The sequence below is a fragment of the Ochotona curzoniae genome, unplaced genomic scaffold (genome assembly GCF_017591425.1).
Source record: "Ochotona curzoniae isolate NIBS_2020 unplaced genomic scaffold, NIBS_Ocur_1.0 scaffold_3835, whole genome shotgun sequence".
In the NCBI taxonomy this organism is placed as follows: domain Eukaryota; kingdom Metazoa; phylum Chordata; class Mammalia; order Lagomorpha; family Ochotonidae; genus Ochotona; species Ochotona curzoniae.
The window spans coordinates 17,727,805-17,743,786 of record NW_024467114.1 but is presented as its reverse complement, the minus strand read 5'-3'; the positions used below and the strand labels follow the sequence as shown (position 1 = coordinate 17,743,786).

The 15,982-nt window shown below is 45.0% G+C and overlaps 1 protein-coding gene across 1 annotated transcript in view; it reads left to right on the top strand.

The window, feature by feature from the left end:
• Nucleotides 1–75: 75 nt before the first annotated feature.
• SUGCT (succinyl-CoA:glutarate-CoA transferase) overlaps nucleotides 76–15,982 on the top strand; it is a 497,234-nt gene continuing 481,327 nt past the window's right edge. The window contains exons 1-3 of the mRNA XM_040964993.1: nucleotides 76–175; nucleotides 10,478–10,529; nucleotides 12,404–12,477. Of these exons, the coding sequence (XP_040820927.1) occupies nucleotides 76–175; nucleotides 10,478–10,529; nucleotides 12,404–12,477 (226 nt within the window). The remainder of the gene's footprint in view (nucleotides 176–10,477; nucleotides 10,530–12,403; nucleotides 12,478–15,982) is intronic.

Here is a 15,982-nt window from a genome sequence, read left to right as displayed (position 1 = left end):
CGCGAGCGCCCCCGCTGGCGGCCGAGGACAGCGCGCCGCCGGCTCTCCTCACACCCGACTGAGGAGAGGAGCGCGATGCTGGCGAAGCTGGCCAGGCTTGTGGCTCTGCGGAGAAGCCGCGTCCTCTCCGGCCAGGGCGGCGGGAAGGGACTGTGGACGGGCCGCCCGCAGACAGGTACCCTCCTCTGGGACTCGGTGCGGGCGGCGACAGGGACCCCAGCACCCACTTTCCCTCGTGGGGCATCCCGAGAGCTCCCGGGAGCGCTGTCCTCAAGTGTCTGTTGCCCCCGCAGCTTTTTTTTTTTTGTGTGCCCGCCGGCCGGTGCCCTCGCTCCGTGGCCCCGCGCTCGGCCTCGGCCCGCCTGCCTGCCGCCCGGTGGGCTTCCAGCCCGGTCCCCGCGCCCAGGGCCAGGGCTCGGGCCGGGAGCTCGCCCCGGCGGGTCCAGCCCCAATGCTGGCACACTCGGCGCGCGCCTCGCCACTCTTTGCCCTTGCACTGGCGGCTTCCAAGTTTACGTTAACTTTAAATCTGGACACCCCGCTGCATTTCAGCAGGGACTTCAGCCTGCTGCTTGGAAGGATTTGGGGGAGAAGCTGTGCTCCCGAATGCCGGACTTTACCCCTTTCCTTTCTGCTCTTGTTAAATGGAAATGGGTCAAGGAACGGGGGGGTTAAGAACAGAGGCACCGATAAAAGCAAAATGTGATTAAAATCTTAAAATCTTACTGTTTTATCTATTTTTTAGATAAAGTGACAATTCAAGAGTGACACCTTCTGTGTAATAAAACACACCTTAGCACCAGGTACCCGTCCCAGAATTGTTTCGAGGATGGAATTTAGACTTACGAATTTTCCAGAATTTTGTTTGCCTCTCAGAATTCTGCTATGGTAGTCTACTGTGAATCTAGAAAACCGCTCGTAGAATACAGCTTCTTAAAGACATGTATAACTCAGGCAGTCATAGCCTACTGGGAAGCCTAGAGCAGAACTTCTTCAGCCTGCCCATCTTCCCATAGTTGCCCTGTGCCCCGTGTGCTGTAAACAAGTTCTGGGATGTGCCCAGCTGGAAAGAGTTGGCGTAGTCTCAGCTTCCATCCTCCTTAATGAATAGAATCACAAATCCATAGGTTTCAGTTTTTGGTTGTTTTTTTTCTGGGGGAATTCAGTTGACCACAATTCTTTTCTGCTGGTGCCAAATTGCGGAGTCAATCAAAGCAGCATAATCCCATCAGGGATTTAGCTTTGTGGATAAGGGCTGGGGGCACCAGCTTGTCTACTATCATATACTTCTGCCCCGCTCAAAAATTCATCTTTCTAAATATTGTCTTTCATATTTAGGATAATGCCTAGTTGCTAATTGGGCACACACATATTTATTGAGTGAAAGGGTCACATAGGTTATATATAGTGATACATCCCAAAATTCGTGGAAAATGAAATTGAAAAGTGAGTTTTTGTCCAAACATTTTTTGAAATTCATGCATTCAAGGAGTCCTCAAAAAGTTCACAAAAATGTGTATGATGAAAGAGGTACACATGAACTTCAGCTTTTTTTCTGTACAAAGGTGAGCTTTTTCATTCCGTTTTCAATCATCGTTTGGAAATGTCCTCATGGGCAGTGAAGTAGACAGAGCGCCTGATGGGATTCAGTTTCCCGATACCCACAGGGCTCTAGACTGGCCCAAGACTGAAGGTGGCAACACCCCCCCGGGCTCCCCTGGGAACGTTAGGAAACACTGGAGCCATCACTCCTGTATTCTGCCCTGGAAGGAAGCTGTGCCAGGGGCTGGAGCCTGGGACCAAACACCCACATTGCAGTGTGAGATGTGGGCATCCCAACTTCAAAGTGACTGACTTTACATCAGCACAGCAAGTGGAAGTGGGACCAGAACTTCCTGAATCCCAGGTATTTTATTGTCCTTGGCAATCAATTCATCCTTTAAACATGTAATAAATATTTAGAATTTAGAAAGTAGTACTGTGTAGTTCATTTTAGCTTTAGATTCTCATATATATATATATGTATACGTATATATATAAAACCTAAGATATTTGACTTTTGATTTTGTATAGTGGCTTTTCATTTAAGGGCATGTATAGTAACTGTGTAATGGAGACTATTATATCCAGATAGGAGGATGCAATGCACTATGCATCTCTACTTCTAGATCAAGGATAAACTCCCAATGAAACTGATAACTGTATCTTGACAATAGGATGCGGGACTCTCTGCCGTTGTCCATGCCCACAATGATGGACGACTGTGTATGAAGAACTATACAATAGTAATAATACGGGGGAATTCGGGGGGGCTTTGGAGGGGGCTAAGAGAAATCCCAGGACCTATGGAACTGCATCATAAAATTATAATAATAATAAATAAGAAGTTAAAAACCCCCAGTGAACTTATTTAAAATAATAAATAAATAATTGTACCAGGGATGTTTCAGACTCCCACCTGGGTTTTGCAGTCTGGCTGTCAGCATAGGTGGGTTTAAGATCCTAAACATCTGTTCAATTTGAATTTCTTTGTAAGTGGTCATGAGTATAAGGGAAGTGAGATGACAGGCATTACGGGCAGTTTTTTTTTTTTAAGATTTATGCATTTTTATTTGAAAGGCAGACTTACAGAGAGAAAGAGAGGAGAAGCAGAAATGGTTTTCTGTACCCTGATTCACTCCCCAAATGGCTGCAAAAGCCAGAGCTGAGCTCATCCAACCCCGGAAGACAGGAGCCTCTTCCAGGTCTCCCATGTAGGTTCAGGGTACCAAGGGCTTGGGCCATCCTTCACTGCTTTCCCAGGCCATAAGAGAGAGCTGAATTGAAAGTGGAGAGCTGGGACATGCAATGACACCCACATGTGATGCTGGTGCCACAGGATAGAGGATTGGCCTGCTGAGCCATGGTGCTGGCCTTAGGAATTTTTTCTTTTTTAAATTAATTAATTAATTAGAATGGTAGAGAGACAAAGATAAAGATTTCTTCCATCTGCTGGTTCACTCCTCAAAAGCCTACAACAGCCAGGGCTCGGATAGGTTGAAACCAAGAGCCAGGAATTCAACCCAGATCTCTCACTAAGGCGGTAGGCACTCAAGTACTGGAGTCAAACAGTGTGTGCGTTAGCAGGAAACTGGAGTTGACATTGGCAGTGGTACGATATGAAGTGTGGGTATTCCTCATGGCTTGATAACAGCTGCACCATTTTCCATCAACATTTTTGAGAAAGATTTATTTATTTTTTATTAGATAGTCAGATATATAGAAAGGAGGAGAGACAGGAAGTTACTGACTCACTCCCCAAGTGGCTGCAGTAGGCAGAACTGAGCCTATCGAAGCCAGGGAGCTTCTTCTGAGTCTTCCATGTGGGTGCAGGGTCCCAAAGCCTTCGGCCATCCACGACTGCTTTCCCAGGCCACAAGCAAGGAGCTGGATGGGAAGCGGGGCCGCCAAGATATGAACCGGTGTCCTTATGGGATCCTGGTGTGTGCAAGGTGAGGTCTTTAGCCACTACTAGGCTACCATGCTAGGCCCTTTTATTTGTTTTTGTTTTTGTTTGTTTATTTTTTTACTTTTTCCATGCACTTTTGGAGTGTCCTGGATGGTGATTGTCATCTTTTGTATCATCATTCAGTCTTCAAGGTTAAAAAAAAAAAACGTGAAGAAGCAGGGTGATGGATTGTTGTAAGCAGCGTAGGTATGGTTTTGGCAGAAGGAACGCAGCCCTGGGGAGGGCCAGTGTTAGAAGCCAGGGTCCTGAGGAGGCGCTGGGACTGGGTACGTGATGTTTCATGTGGCGTTGTGTACAGGGGCGTTGGTAGACAGCTCATCAAGGAACGTCTTGAGCTGCCGTGAGCTACGTGGGGAGCCCCAGGTAGAACTGGCTAACTTCGTGTTAGTGGTATGTTTCAGAAGTTCTGTGCTGATGTGACTAAGCATAGCAAGACAAAGAAATGTAAATGGGACCGTTCCTATTTCTGTAAGACTGAAGGTGTTTTCTTAGCTTATCTAAAATTTTTTTAGTGTCTGTCTCTTCAGTGGATTTCGAAGCTACTGTTTTTCATTTGTTGTAGAGCCTTATCTTCAAAAAAGCCACACTTACAGGCCCAGTGTATCAGAGCAGAACAGCTGTGTTTGAAGCAGGACTTGGGGTTTCCTCTGGACCCCTACTTTAGCTACTCTTCCCCTCAGTGCCACCGGCAGCTATGAGGAAGTCCCAGGGCTCTGCAGGCTGGGTTTGGAGGCCACTGTTTAAGTAGGTGTCAGGGGTTAACCAGTACTGCAACCAGCATTTCAGTTAGTTCTACTATGTAGTTTTAGGAAGTACATACTTCAGTGTTTCTGCATTGTCAGGTTTTTTTAAATTAAAGAATAAAATGAACCCTAGAACCCAGGTTAAAGGACAAGGCTTTGGAAGTTAAAAGATGACTGAGTAGATAGAGAACTTCAGGGAGGTACACGTTTGCATTTAAAGGGATAAGAAACTCAGAGGTTGGAGACACTCCCAAGACAAACCCAGGGAAGCTCATCTTCCCGCTGGAGACAGTCGTTTACATCCCAAAGAATAATAAGCCGGGACTTTTCTCTTGGCTCTCCAGGGAGATTTTTCTTTTTCTTTTTTTTTTTTTAAGATTTATTTATTTTTATTACAAAGTCAGATATACAGAGAGAAGGAGAGACAGAGAGGAAGATCTTCCATCCTATGATTCACTCCCCAAGTGACCGCAACGGCTGATGCTGTGCTGATCCGGAGCCAGGAGCCAGGAACTTCCTCCATGTCTCCCATACAAGTGCAGGATCCCAAAGCATTGATCCGTCCTCAACTGCTTTCCCAGGCCACAAGCTGGGAAAGGGAGCTGGATGGGAAGTGGAGCTGCTGGGATTAGAACAGGTGCCCATATGGGATCCTGGCTCTATCAAGGCGAGGACTTTAGCCACCAGGCCATGCCACAGGGCCCTCCAGGGAGAATTTTCTTACCTTAGGTAGACTTTTCCCTCTTTTCCTTGGGGAAGATGCCAGGTAGAAAGTTCTCTAGAACAGACTCCTACATTCCTTATGTTCGTATTCCTTTGCCGTGGTTCAGGCCCCGTGATGTGCAGGGCTAGCTAATGTCTTATTTCACCCATGAGATACTACGTAGAAATGTTGCACTTGCTGTTGTAAGTAATAATAACATCTCTTGTGGAAATCTTGTGCTTACTTTTAGGCTACAAATGAATAAATATAGAAATAAAAACTTAAGTATTTTTGATAAATGTTTGTTAGTAGTAGGATATACTTATATTTTTTGTGTACACAAATGTGTGTATACCTAGAGCTTCAGCTTGACTCTAATATTTCCTGAAAATTTTCAGGTGACTTCAGTTTTCCTTGTAGAGGTGCCTACTGTTGTGTTTCATGTTTGTAATAGTCAGGTTTTGTTACCACAATGTAAAACCTGAAGCAACTAGTTTTATGCAGAGATCGATCTGTTCAGCTCACTGTTTTCGAGGCTGAAGTCAAAGACCAGATGGCCTCCTTGGTCTCACCTATGGCGAGAGCGCCGGCGTACTTGCAAAGCATCGGACAGCAAGACAGGAAGCTAAAAGAGCAGCTGGTCCAACTGAGGCTTTTATAACCAAGGCTCTGGCTTGAACCACCTTCGAAGGGCAGGCCAATCACTTAAGGACTTCCACTAGGTACATCTCCCAAATGTCTTCATTAGATTAAGCTTGTTTTTAGTACTCTTAGCTTATGGTTTTCGACGTGTTTATTTTTGTGAAACACAGATAGAGCTTCCGTCTTTTGGTTTGTTCTCCAAATGCCCCAACAGTTTGGCTGAAACCAGGACCCACGTGCTAAATCTGGGTATGTGAGCTGTCGTCTGCTGCCCTCCCAGATAAGCATTCACAGGAAGCTGGAATAGAAGTGGGGTGGGAGGCTAGACATCCCAAGGAGCATCTGATCTGTTGAGCCAAAGCCATGCCCATGACTTAGAAGGCTGAATTATATTCAATCTACAGCAATGTTAACAGGCTAGTCGGAGAAGTGTGATGCATTCTAGGAAATGATAGAATTATCCTTTAAGTCCATAAATATCTTTCATCTTCTTTTTCAAAAACATTGATCTCTTATTTCTCACAGTCTAGAAAATGAAATAAACAAACCGTTATTGGTTATTCCAAATTGTAATGCCCTGGAATCCTCCAGTAACCCCACCTTCCTATAATTGTTCACCAAATTAGACTACTGGGAACAAAGAGCTGCTGTTATGATTTCTGATGAATGCTAGTAGAAAAACATCATGCTGAGCCTGATGCGGTGGCCTAGCAGCTAAAGTCCTCGCCTTGAATACGCCCACCCATATGGGTGCTGGTTCTTATCCTGGCGGCCCTGCTTCCCATCCAGTTCCCTGCTTGTGGCTTGGGAAGGCAGTTGAAGACAGCCCAAGGCTTTGGGACCCTGGGCCCTTGAGGGAGACACAGAAGGGGCTCCTGTCTCCTGGCTTCAGATTGGCTCAGTTCCAGTCATTGCAGCTTTTTGGGTAGTCAATCAGCAGATAGAAGATCTTCCTCTCTGTCTCTCCTCCTCTCTGTATATCTGCCTTTTCAATAAAAAAATATATATATTCTACTGTTCTACTTGATACTAATACTTGATCAGTTTGTGTTATGACTTAGCTTTTTCTTGTGGTTGGCTACTTTGTGTCATCACTGTCTCCCTGAGAATCCACTAGTGTGGACATCTGCCAGTTATCCCTACTCCAGTGTGCCTCAAGTTTATTTGTGTCATTAAAACCCTAGGGCCAAGTACCAGGGCAGGCCTAGCAAGCAACTATGACAAGCATAGAACTGATGGCAGCTTCATTGTAATTATACTTTTTTTGCATGGGCACCCAGCTGTGTCATAATAATACCTTCTAATACTAGAGGCCAGATAACACAGATATACAAGCTGCTCCATGTATTCCAAAAAAATTATATTATACTTGGTGCTTTTTCCAACTCATTTTCCCCTTTTATCCACCCTGGACTAGCACCCAGCCTGTCAGTCTTTTCACAGACAAGAAATGGTTCTAGATGTCCTTGTGAAGTACAGAGTTAGAGCCATTTTTTAAAATAAGCTTGTGAAGTTTTTTTTTAATTATTATTATTTTTTTATTGGAAAGGCGGATATACAGAGAGGAGAGACAGAGAGGAAGATCTTCTGTCCGATGATTCACTCCCCAAGTGAGCGCAACGGGCCGATACTATGCCGATCCGAAGCCAGGAGCCTCTTCCGGGTCTCCCACGTGGGTGCAGGGTCCCAAAGCTTTGGGCCGTCCTCGACTGCTTTCCTGGGCCACAGGCAGGGAGCTGGATGGGAAGCCGGGCTGCCGGGATTAGAACTGGCGCCCATATGGGATCCCGGGTGTGCAAGGTGAGGACCTTTAACCACTTGCGCCACCGCGCCGGGCCCAGCTTGTGAAGTTTTTAGTTGCTGTTTCATATCTGGGTGGTAACTGATTTAATATGTGGTTTGACTGTTTAATAAAAATATGATAATGATGATGAGAAACTTTTAGTGAACATTTATTGTGCTTCAGAAGGTGTAAAAAAAAAGCACTTTTCCTGTAGCATTTCAATTAATCCTCCCAAATCCTATGAGATAGGCATTTCAGATGAGGAAGGGGGTGGGCTCAGAAGAGCGCAGTTTCCTTGTTCAAGGACAGTAGGACAGTAAATGACAGAGCAGTTGAATCCACGGAGTCCAGCACCAGAGTTCATGCTGGTAATTGTTTAAAACTTGGGGCTGGAGTCATGGCACAAGTCATGGCTCCTGGCATTCCATACCGCAGTGCAAGTTGGAGCCCTGGCTGCTCTTTCTTGATGGTAGAGCTGGTTGAATTGAATTTGATTGTCTGTGATCTTCCTATACTTGAGTAAGTCTATCTTCCTGAAGGTTTGGGGAATTCTATGTTGTTGACTCTTTGAGTATGCTTTCCCACGCCATTGACATTCTCTAGGCCCTCTTGAATAGCAGTTATAGAAATAGGCTCTTTTCCCACCCTGATCAAGTATGTAAACATCATCAAAAAAATTTAAAAAAAAAGAAATATGTTCTTTTCTTGCTGGCCCAGAATTTTCATAAGCATTTTTCATTACTCTTAATTATATTTTCAGCTTTTCATACAGTCTGTCATCAAATTCAATAATTCTTTTTCTGTCTCATCTATTCTGCTATTTATGCCTTCTAGCACATTTAAGCTTTTGCTTACTGTAGTTTCTAATTGAAGGATTTTGTTTAAAAAAATGTTTCCATCTGTATCAAGTCTCAGAATCTAACATTGTTTCTCTATCTTAACTTCTTCATTGAGCATATGACAGTGTCAAAGCTTATGTTGCTGGTTCCTCATACCTTAACTTTGCTCATTAGGTGAAATCATAATTCCCTGAGAAATGTCTTGCACTTGGTGCATAAGGACATCTTTTTTCTAGTCTTTATAATCTGCCTTTCTGCTAGAAATTCTGAGCAGTCCATGTCTGCACCTGTGGATGCTTCTGCCATGTTAGCACTCTATCATACCTTAAGTTTAATGTAAGTCTTCTTCCAGAGCACAGTCATGGCTTCAGGAGTACCCTGAACTCAGTTTTATTTAAAAATATACAATACTCAGAATAATCCAAAAGGGTGTCCAGATATGGGTAGTCCATCCGTGCTGTCAGGGCCAAGGCAGACCTAGATGCCCAGTCATACAGTTACCAACCAAACAAAGCTACATCTTACCCAGAGTGTATAGCCCACCCACACCAGCACAGCATGGAGGTAGAACAAAAGCCTCTGGACTGTCATCTTTCTCCTGTTGAGATGGACTTAAAGCCTGAGGCAGTTGCCTCTAGCCAGGAGTGTAAGTCCAATGGACTGCAACCACAGGATTCCATTTGGGGCCTGGGAAGGTGCAGAGGAAATGTCCACTGGTACTGGTCTTGAGATAGGACATTTAGAGTCTGTCCAGTGTTGAATTTTACCAGTCTGGCCAATACTGAGCCCAAATACATTACCCTAGGGTTTCTGGTTATCTGTGCAAGGATAGGATAATTTTTACAAATGCGTTGATCACCAAGGCTTGTACTAAGCTGAGTCCAACCAGATCTCACATTCATCAGGCCTTATACAATCTCAGAATTGTATGCTGGGTACACGTGAGACTACCAATGATACACACTGAAACTACCCCCATTCCACTAGGGCTCAAAGCTTTGCTTGTTGCTATAGCTCTGTTTGGTTCTGTCATTTTGTTGTCTGGCTATGATCGGAGGAGGGATGTGGATTAGACAGCCCCTTGGGCACCAAGACTGACTCTGAGCTGGGTCACAGCTACGTTTTGCAGTCAGGCCCTGTGCTGTCTCTGAGTTGCATTCCATTAGGCTGGTATACATGCTCAGACAAGGCAGTCCCACCAGCATGCTTCTCTCCAATGCTGGGGCAGCTGAAGAGTCTGAGATATGGTGTGGGTTCCTGCAAGTGTTGAGTCTCGTAGCCGTAGCCCAGCTCTGAACTCCAGGATAAGGTCCTAATTCCCCTTTCCTATCCTACTGTCTAGTGGCTGGAGTGTTGCTCCACTGTCTCCAGGAGGGGTGGTGGAGGTGGACCTTTAGCCATGTGGTTAAGGAAGATCTAAAAGCTCAGGGTGCTGGGAGGTGCCTCGGGCAGAGGCCACAGTCCTGGATTTCAAGTCCAAGGTCTTCATTTAATTCCCTCTGAGCTTACCAAGCCAGAGGAGGGGTGTCTCTCCACCTGTGCTACTTGTAGCTGGGGGAGTGGTGTTGTGGGCAATTCTTTCTTTCCTTTAGCATTTAATGTGTCTTTTATTGGTAGTATTCTAAAATTAATATTAACATTCTAAAATTAGTGTTTTAAACCTTTTCCTCAATGTATCTGTTATTCTTATTCTAAAATAAAGCATTATAGTCTCTTCCCTGGCTTCTGATGTTCTTGTGAAAGTGACTTAATGTGTGTAAAGGGGCACAAATTGATGTCTTTCAGACAAGATAATTTTCTGAGCTTGTTCAGCTGCGGTCTTGCTGGAAGCCCTTCTGTGACAGTCATTTCTTAATTGTAAGATAGAAATTTATTTATTTGGGGTTGGTGTGATGGCTCAACTGGCTAATCCTCTACCTTCAAGTGCTGGCATTGTGTCCCAGATGCTGCATTTCCTATCCAGTTTCCTGCTTCTGTCCTGAGAAAGCAGTCGAGGATGGTCCAAGACTTTGGCCCTCTTACACCCACTCGGGAGTTCTGAAGGAAGCTCCTGGCTTCAGATTGGCTCAGCTCTGGTCTTTGTGGCATTTGGGGAGTGAACCAGTGATGGAAGACCTTTTTTTGTTTTTCTTCAATGTCTTTCTACCTTTCAAATTAATCAGTAACTCTATTTTCAGATAGCTAAAATGGAATATGTAGAATTTTGTTTTTTCTATGATAATTAGTAATGACTACTACTCAAATATTTTGTTTTGCCAGATGCTGACAATGTGAAACCGTTGGAAGGTGTAAAAATTCTGGATCTAACAAGGTCTGTATTGGTTTATCTGTGTTTTATTGATTAAATTTCCCTTCTCTGTAAAACATTTTTTTGGAAAAGAACATACTGATATGTTTTATTGAAATTTTGGAAAATGACAAAAGAAAAAATTATGTGATTTTGTCATTGTAAGAAACCGTTAACATAATATAATATGCATTTTCCCAACTTATATATGTATGTATATATATATATATATATATATATATATATATATTATAAATTCTCTTTTTATTTGAAAGAGAAAGCTGGGACCGGGAGTGGAACATAAAGAAAGAGAGAAAGAGAGGAGAAAGGGAAAAGAAGATGAAAGGGATGGGGAGAGAGAGAGAGAGAGAAAGAAAGAAAAGCAAAGCATAGAGAGGCAAACAAAGATTTTCATTTGCTAGTTTACTTCCCAAATGCCTCGCTCCAATAGCCAGGGCTGAGCAAGGCTGAAGCCAAGAGCTGGGACCTCGATCTGCATCAGCTCTGTGAGTGGCAGGAAATCAGCTCTATTAGCTAGCAGTTGATACTTACCTAGGTAAGCGTTAAGAAGTTGGAATTGGGAGCAAAGCCAGGACTCAAACCCAGCACTTCCATATGGGATATAGGTGTCCAAGCACCTTATTTTGCTCTTGTATTCTACAGATTTACTTATTTCTCTGAAAGACAGACTTAGACAGAGAGAGAGGGAGAGAAGCAGAGAGAGACAGACAAAGTGAGGTCTTCTGTTTGTTGCTCATTCTCCAGATGGCCGCAGTGGCTTGGCAGCCAGTAGCAGGGGCCTCTTTCAGGTCTCTCATACGAATAATAACAGAGGCTTATGGACTTGGGATATCTTACTTTTTCCCAGGCACATCGACAGGGAGCTGGCTTGGAAGTGGGGCAGCAGCGACTCAACCCAGGTCCACGTGGAATGATGGAATTGTAGGCGGCAGCCTAACCATTGTACCACAATACCAGTCTGAATTGGGACCAATTTCAGTTTACAGGAAAACTGATCAGAAGAGAACAACTTTTTCTGTGGAATGCCAGCATTATAGGTGTTGGCTTTATCTAGTACGCCACAATGCTGGTCCCTTAAGCAGCATCTTAACCACTGTGCCAAATGTCTGTCCTTACATATCATTTTAAGAATCAGAGATTGCAACCAAATTTAAAGTAGTGTTTTACCCATGTAACAATGTAAGCATAATTATGTTACGGGTATTTTCCTATCATTCAAAATTTGGCAAAAACATAAAGTAGCATTTTATTATGTATAGTTGTCATATTATTACCAGTGATCACAACATTTTTTCTTTCAAGATTTATTTATATTTATTGGAAAGGCAAATTTACAGAGAGAAGGAGAGACACAGGGAGAAAGATCTTGTATGTTTTGATTCACTCCCCAGTTGGCCATAATGGCTGGAGCTGACCTGATCTGAAGCTAAGAATGTTGAGCTCCCACTCAGATGCAAGGTCCCAAGGACTTGGACCATCTTCCACTGCCTTCCCAGGCCATAAACAGGAGCTGGGTTGAAAGTGGGACAGCTGGGACATGAACCAGCGTCCATATGGGATGCCAGTGCTTAGAGGGGAAGGATTGGCTAGTTGAGCCATCATGTGTTTCTTCCCCATCCGAATGTTTCATTATTATTAATTAGGTTTGCTTGGAAGCAAAGCTTTACCTCAGTTTCCTTTTTTTAGTTATAATTGTAAAAACAAAATTACTGAATGAAAAAATTTTTAACCCCTTTGGTACAATTGGTACAAATTGACTTTTTATCAATTTTGCTTCTTTCTAACATTCTGTGAGCTTATTTGTGTTTATAGATTATTAAGAATGCGAACATTTTTCAAGGTGGTCATTAGTTGGTTTAATATTGTTAACATTGTAGAGTACTGGCGGGACCTTTTGCTACTATGAATTTGGGAGATCTTGGCGCTGAAGTTATAAAAGTAGAACGACCAGGTAAAGTTACTTCCTTTTTTTTTTTTAAAAGCAAGCTAATGTAATAAAAAATAAAAAAAACAAGCTAATAAATAGTTTTAATGATTTGTTAAATATATATGTTTAGTGTACCTGCTTATGAAATGAGAACTGACATGACTATTTTTCATGTTCTATATCTTGTTCTCCTCTTGTGATCTTTCTCTGCACTCTGACACAGTCCGGAGGTTGAGAATCAAGCCAGCTGCTCTGTAGGCACCTGTTAGCTTCTGTGAGAAGCCACGATACAGCACACCTCAGTGAAGAGAACAGACACCATATTGCTAGGCAGAGACCCAAGCACTGAAATCTTTTCAGCAACTCTATGGTCTGATGTTATGTTGCTGTTTTGTATCAGAGAAAATGAAACAGAGAGGTAAATGATGACCTCAATGCTGCTCAACTAACGAAGCACCTTTAGCATTGAACCGTGCCTTCTTTATCCCGTCAAGGTTAGTTAGAATAGGTGTTGCCACACTTCCTCTTTATGAGATGCTGGGAAGGATAAAAGGGAACAAACAGGATTGAGAGGAGGAAAAAGAATCCAAGTTCCTCAATCAGAAACCTAATTAACACAGGCCATTCTGTTTATAATTAAAGAAATATTTTCTCATCTTAGGGTTTCAAAGGTTTCGAGAGGTAAGGACTCTTAATCCTACATCAGTTTGCTTTTGTTTTTATTAGAAACATTTCATGTTTGTTCTTTCTATTTTCCATCAAATAAACATATTCCATGACCAAAGTTTTCACTTTTGTTAGCTGCCTTCTTGGGGCTGTCTTCTGCTTTCCCAGGCCATTAGCAGGGAGCTGGATAGGAACTGGGGCAGCTGGATGCAAATTGGCACTGATACGGGATGCCAGCGTCACCTGTGGTGGTGGCTTTACAGTGCTGGCACCTGCTGAACACCTTTCTTACATAGCTCAGTTTCTGTAAAGATTCTAATTTCCACATATTACCTATTTTCAACACTATAGCACTTCTTGATTGGACCATTGTTTTCTTTTTTTCCATTTCTGACAGAGTATTCAGTGTAATTTCTTTTTTTTTAACCTTTTTTTTTTTTTTTAAGTTTTAGATGATGTTTACATAGCTGAGCAGAGTGGGAAGGATCTAGGGTTAGGGAGAAGTTGATGCGATCATTGTTTCCAAACTTTCTATTTCTTCTTCCTGTTTATGTGGGGAGAGGAGAGATAAGGGGATAGGCCATACCCAGCCTCCCAGCCATCCCGGTACCCGAGGATGGGGAAAGGCCACCAGTATCAACCCAGGCACATGTCCAAGGGTTATGTTCAGGTGGATGCGATACTTTTGAAATGCTGTTGACTTCGCTGATCGGTAGATGAGAAATCCCTTCCCATGTGCATTGGCTGACACGGTTGATCTTAGAGTCTCCATTTGCCCAGATATTTTCTGTCATTGTTTGGCTGGGGCAATTGTCCATATATTCTTCTCCATTGTTTACTATGGTACCAGATGTCTTCTGCAAGCCCCAATGAGCTACCAAGCCCTCCATGTGCACCATGGTCTGCCATCCAGTACTTCATCTTTTATACTGAGGAGGACCAGTTTTCATAGGTGAGCTCGTGGACCCAGGCCAGGTGGCCTGAATCAAGCAGCACCTCCAACACTGGGGCTCACGGACTTGGAAACCTCCTTGCAGTTGGACCCAAGAACCCAGGGCAAGTGACCCAAGCCCACTGGACCCTCTAGCCCTGGGGCTCTCAGACTCAGTATCCACCATGCAGGCAGGTTCAAGGCCCCAGGCAATGTGACCCGGGACCTGCTGGACCCTTCACCCCTGGGCCCCATGGACCTGGAACCAACCTTGCAGGCAGACTCAGAGACCTGGGCCAGGAGACCTAGGCCCCTCCAGACCCCCCACCCCTGGGGTTCACAGATTCAGCATCTACAACAAGGGCAAGTGTAAGGCCCCAGGCCAAGCGACCCAGGCCCTCTCAGGGCCTTCAGCCCTTGATCTCACAGATCTAGTATCTACCATGTGGGCAGTTTCAAGGTCCTGGGCCATGTGGCCCGGGACCTGCTGGACACCCCCATCTGCCTGGGACTCATGGACCCGGAACCACTTCACCGGCAGGCTGAAAGTACTGGACCAGATGACCCAGGGCCTGCTGAAACCCCTGCCCCTGGTAGTCATGGACCAAACACCCACCACTCAAGTGGACCCCAAGGACCTGAACCAGGTGACCCAGGCCCCACCAGATTCCCCACCCTTGGGGCTCATGGATCTATCACTCACCTTGCAGGCAGGTTGAAGGGCCCCCTTCATCCCTGGGGTTCACAGATCTGACACCCACCGCCCCCAAACTGGCATGGCTCACCTCACATTGGCATCCACCAGCAGGTGCTTCAGCTTAGTTTTGATCCAACCTACCTCCAGTTCCAGCTTATGCTGGTTGGTGCTGCAGCCTAACCTTGCCCAGTCAGTTCCCATCCTGGCTCCAGTGTGAACTGGCTGGTGTTGCAGCCTGACCTGGCCCCTCTTGCACCCCATCCTGGTTCTTGGATCTGCCAGTGGTCGTTATGAACTGGCTTGGCCTGGCCTACCCCCAGACCTCAACCACATGTGTGCTGGTGGGTACTGTAACCTGGGCTGGTTTGGATTATTTATTGCTTAGGTTCTTGCACTTATCTGCAGGGACTGCAACCTAGCAAAGGAGTTCACCAAGTTCCTCCATCTGGTCTTCTTCTAGTGGCAGATCTTGTGCACTGGTGGATCCTTGGCCCAGGTTAACTTTGTCCACCTCTTGTCCTGGCAGGAATGGTATCCCTGCCCAATCGGCCCATACCCTTTCCAGTTCTTACTGTTGGGTGTTAGCCCAGCCACAACTGGTCCATGCCCAGACACAGCTCTCACATGGTTCAACGGGAGCCAAGACCTAGTGCAACCTGTTTAATACCCACCCTTACTCTCATAAGTACAAGTGGATGCTGCATTCTAGCCCAGTCTGACTCTCCCCAGACCCAATCCACACCTGTGCCAAGGGAGATTGCAGCCTTGTCCAGCCTAGGCCAGTGCCCCCATTCTGGCTCTTGTGCTTGCCAGTAGGAATTCCAGCCCAGTTGGGCCGGCCCCTTTTCTCCCCAATTGGGCCTATTCCCAGTCACAGATCTTGCATGTGCCAATGAAGATTGCTGTTCCACATAGATGAGCCCACATACTCCCCCACAAATTCTACCCCCAGACCTGATTCATGTATTTGTTGGCTCCATGGCCCAGCCTCACAACCTGTTTCCTTTCCAGGTACTTGCTGGTGGGTTTTATGTTCTAGCCTTTAAGTACAGTGGCTTTGTCCTTGAAGCCCCAGAGAAGTCATTCCTCACCTGGACATGAAGCTTCAGGTCCCTGTTCGTCCCCACCTGTGCCATCCCCCAGACTCCCTGAACCCCACAGCCCCAACTTCCCAGAAAGCACTGGTAGGGCCCGAGTTCCCCTGGCTCCAGCCATGCAGCTGGGGGAGTAAAGCA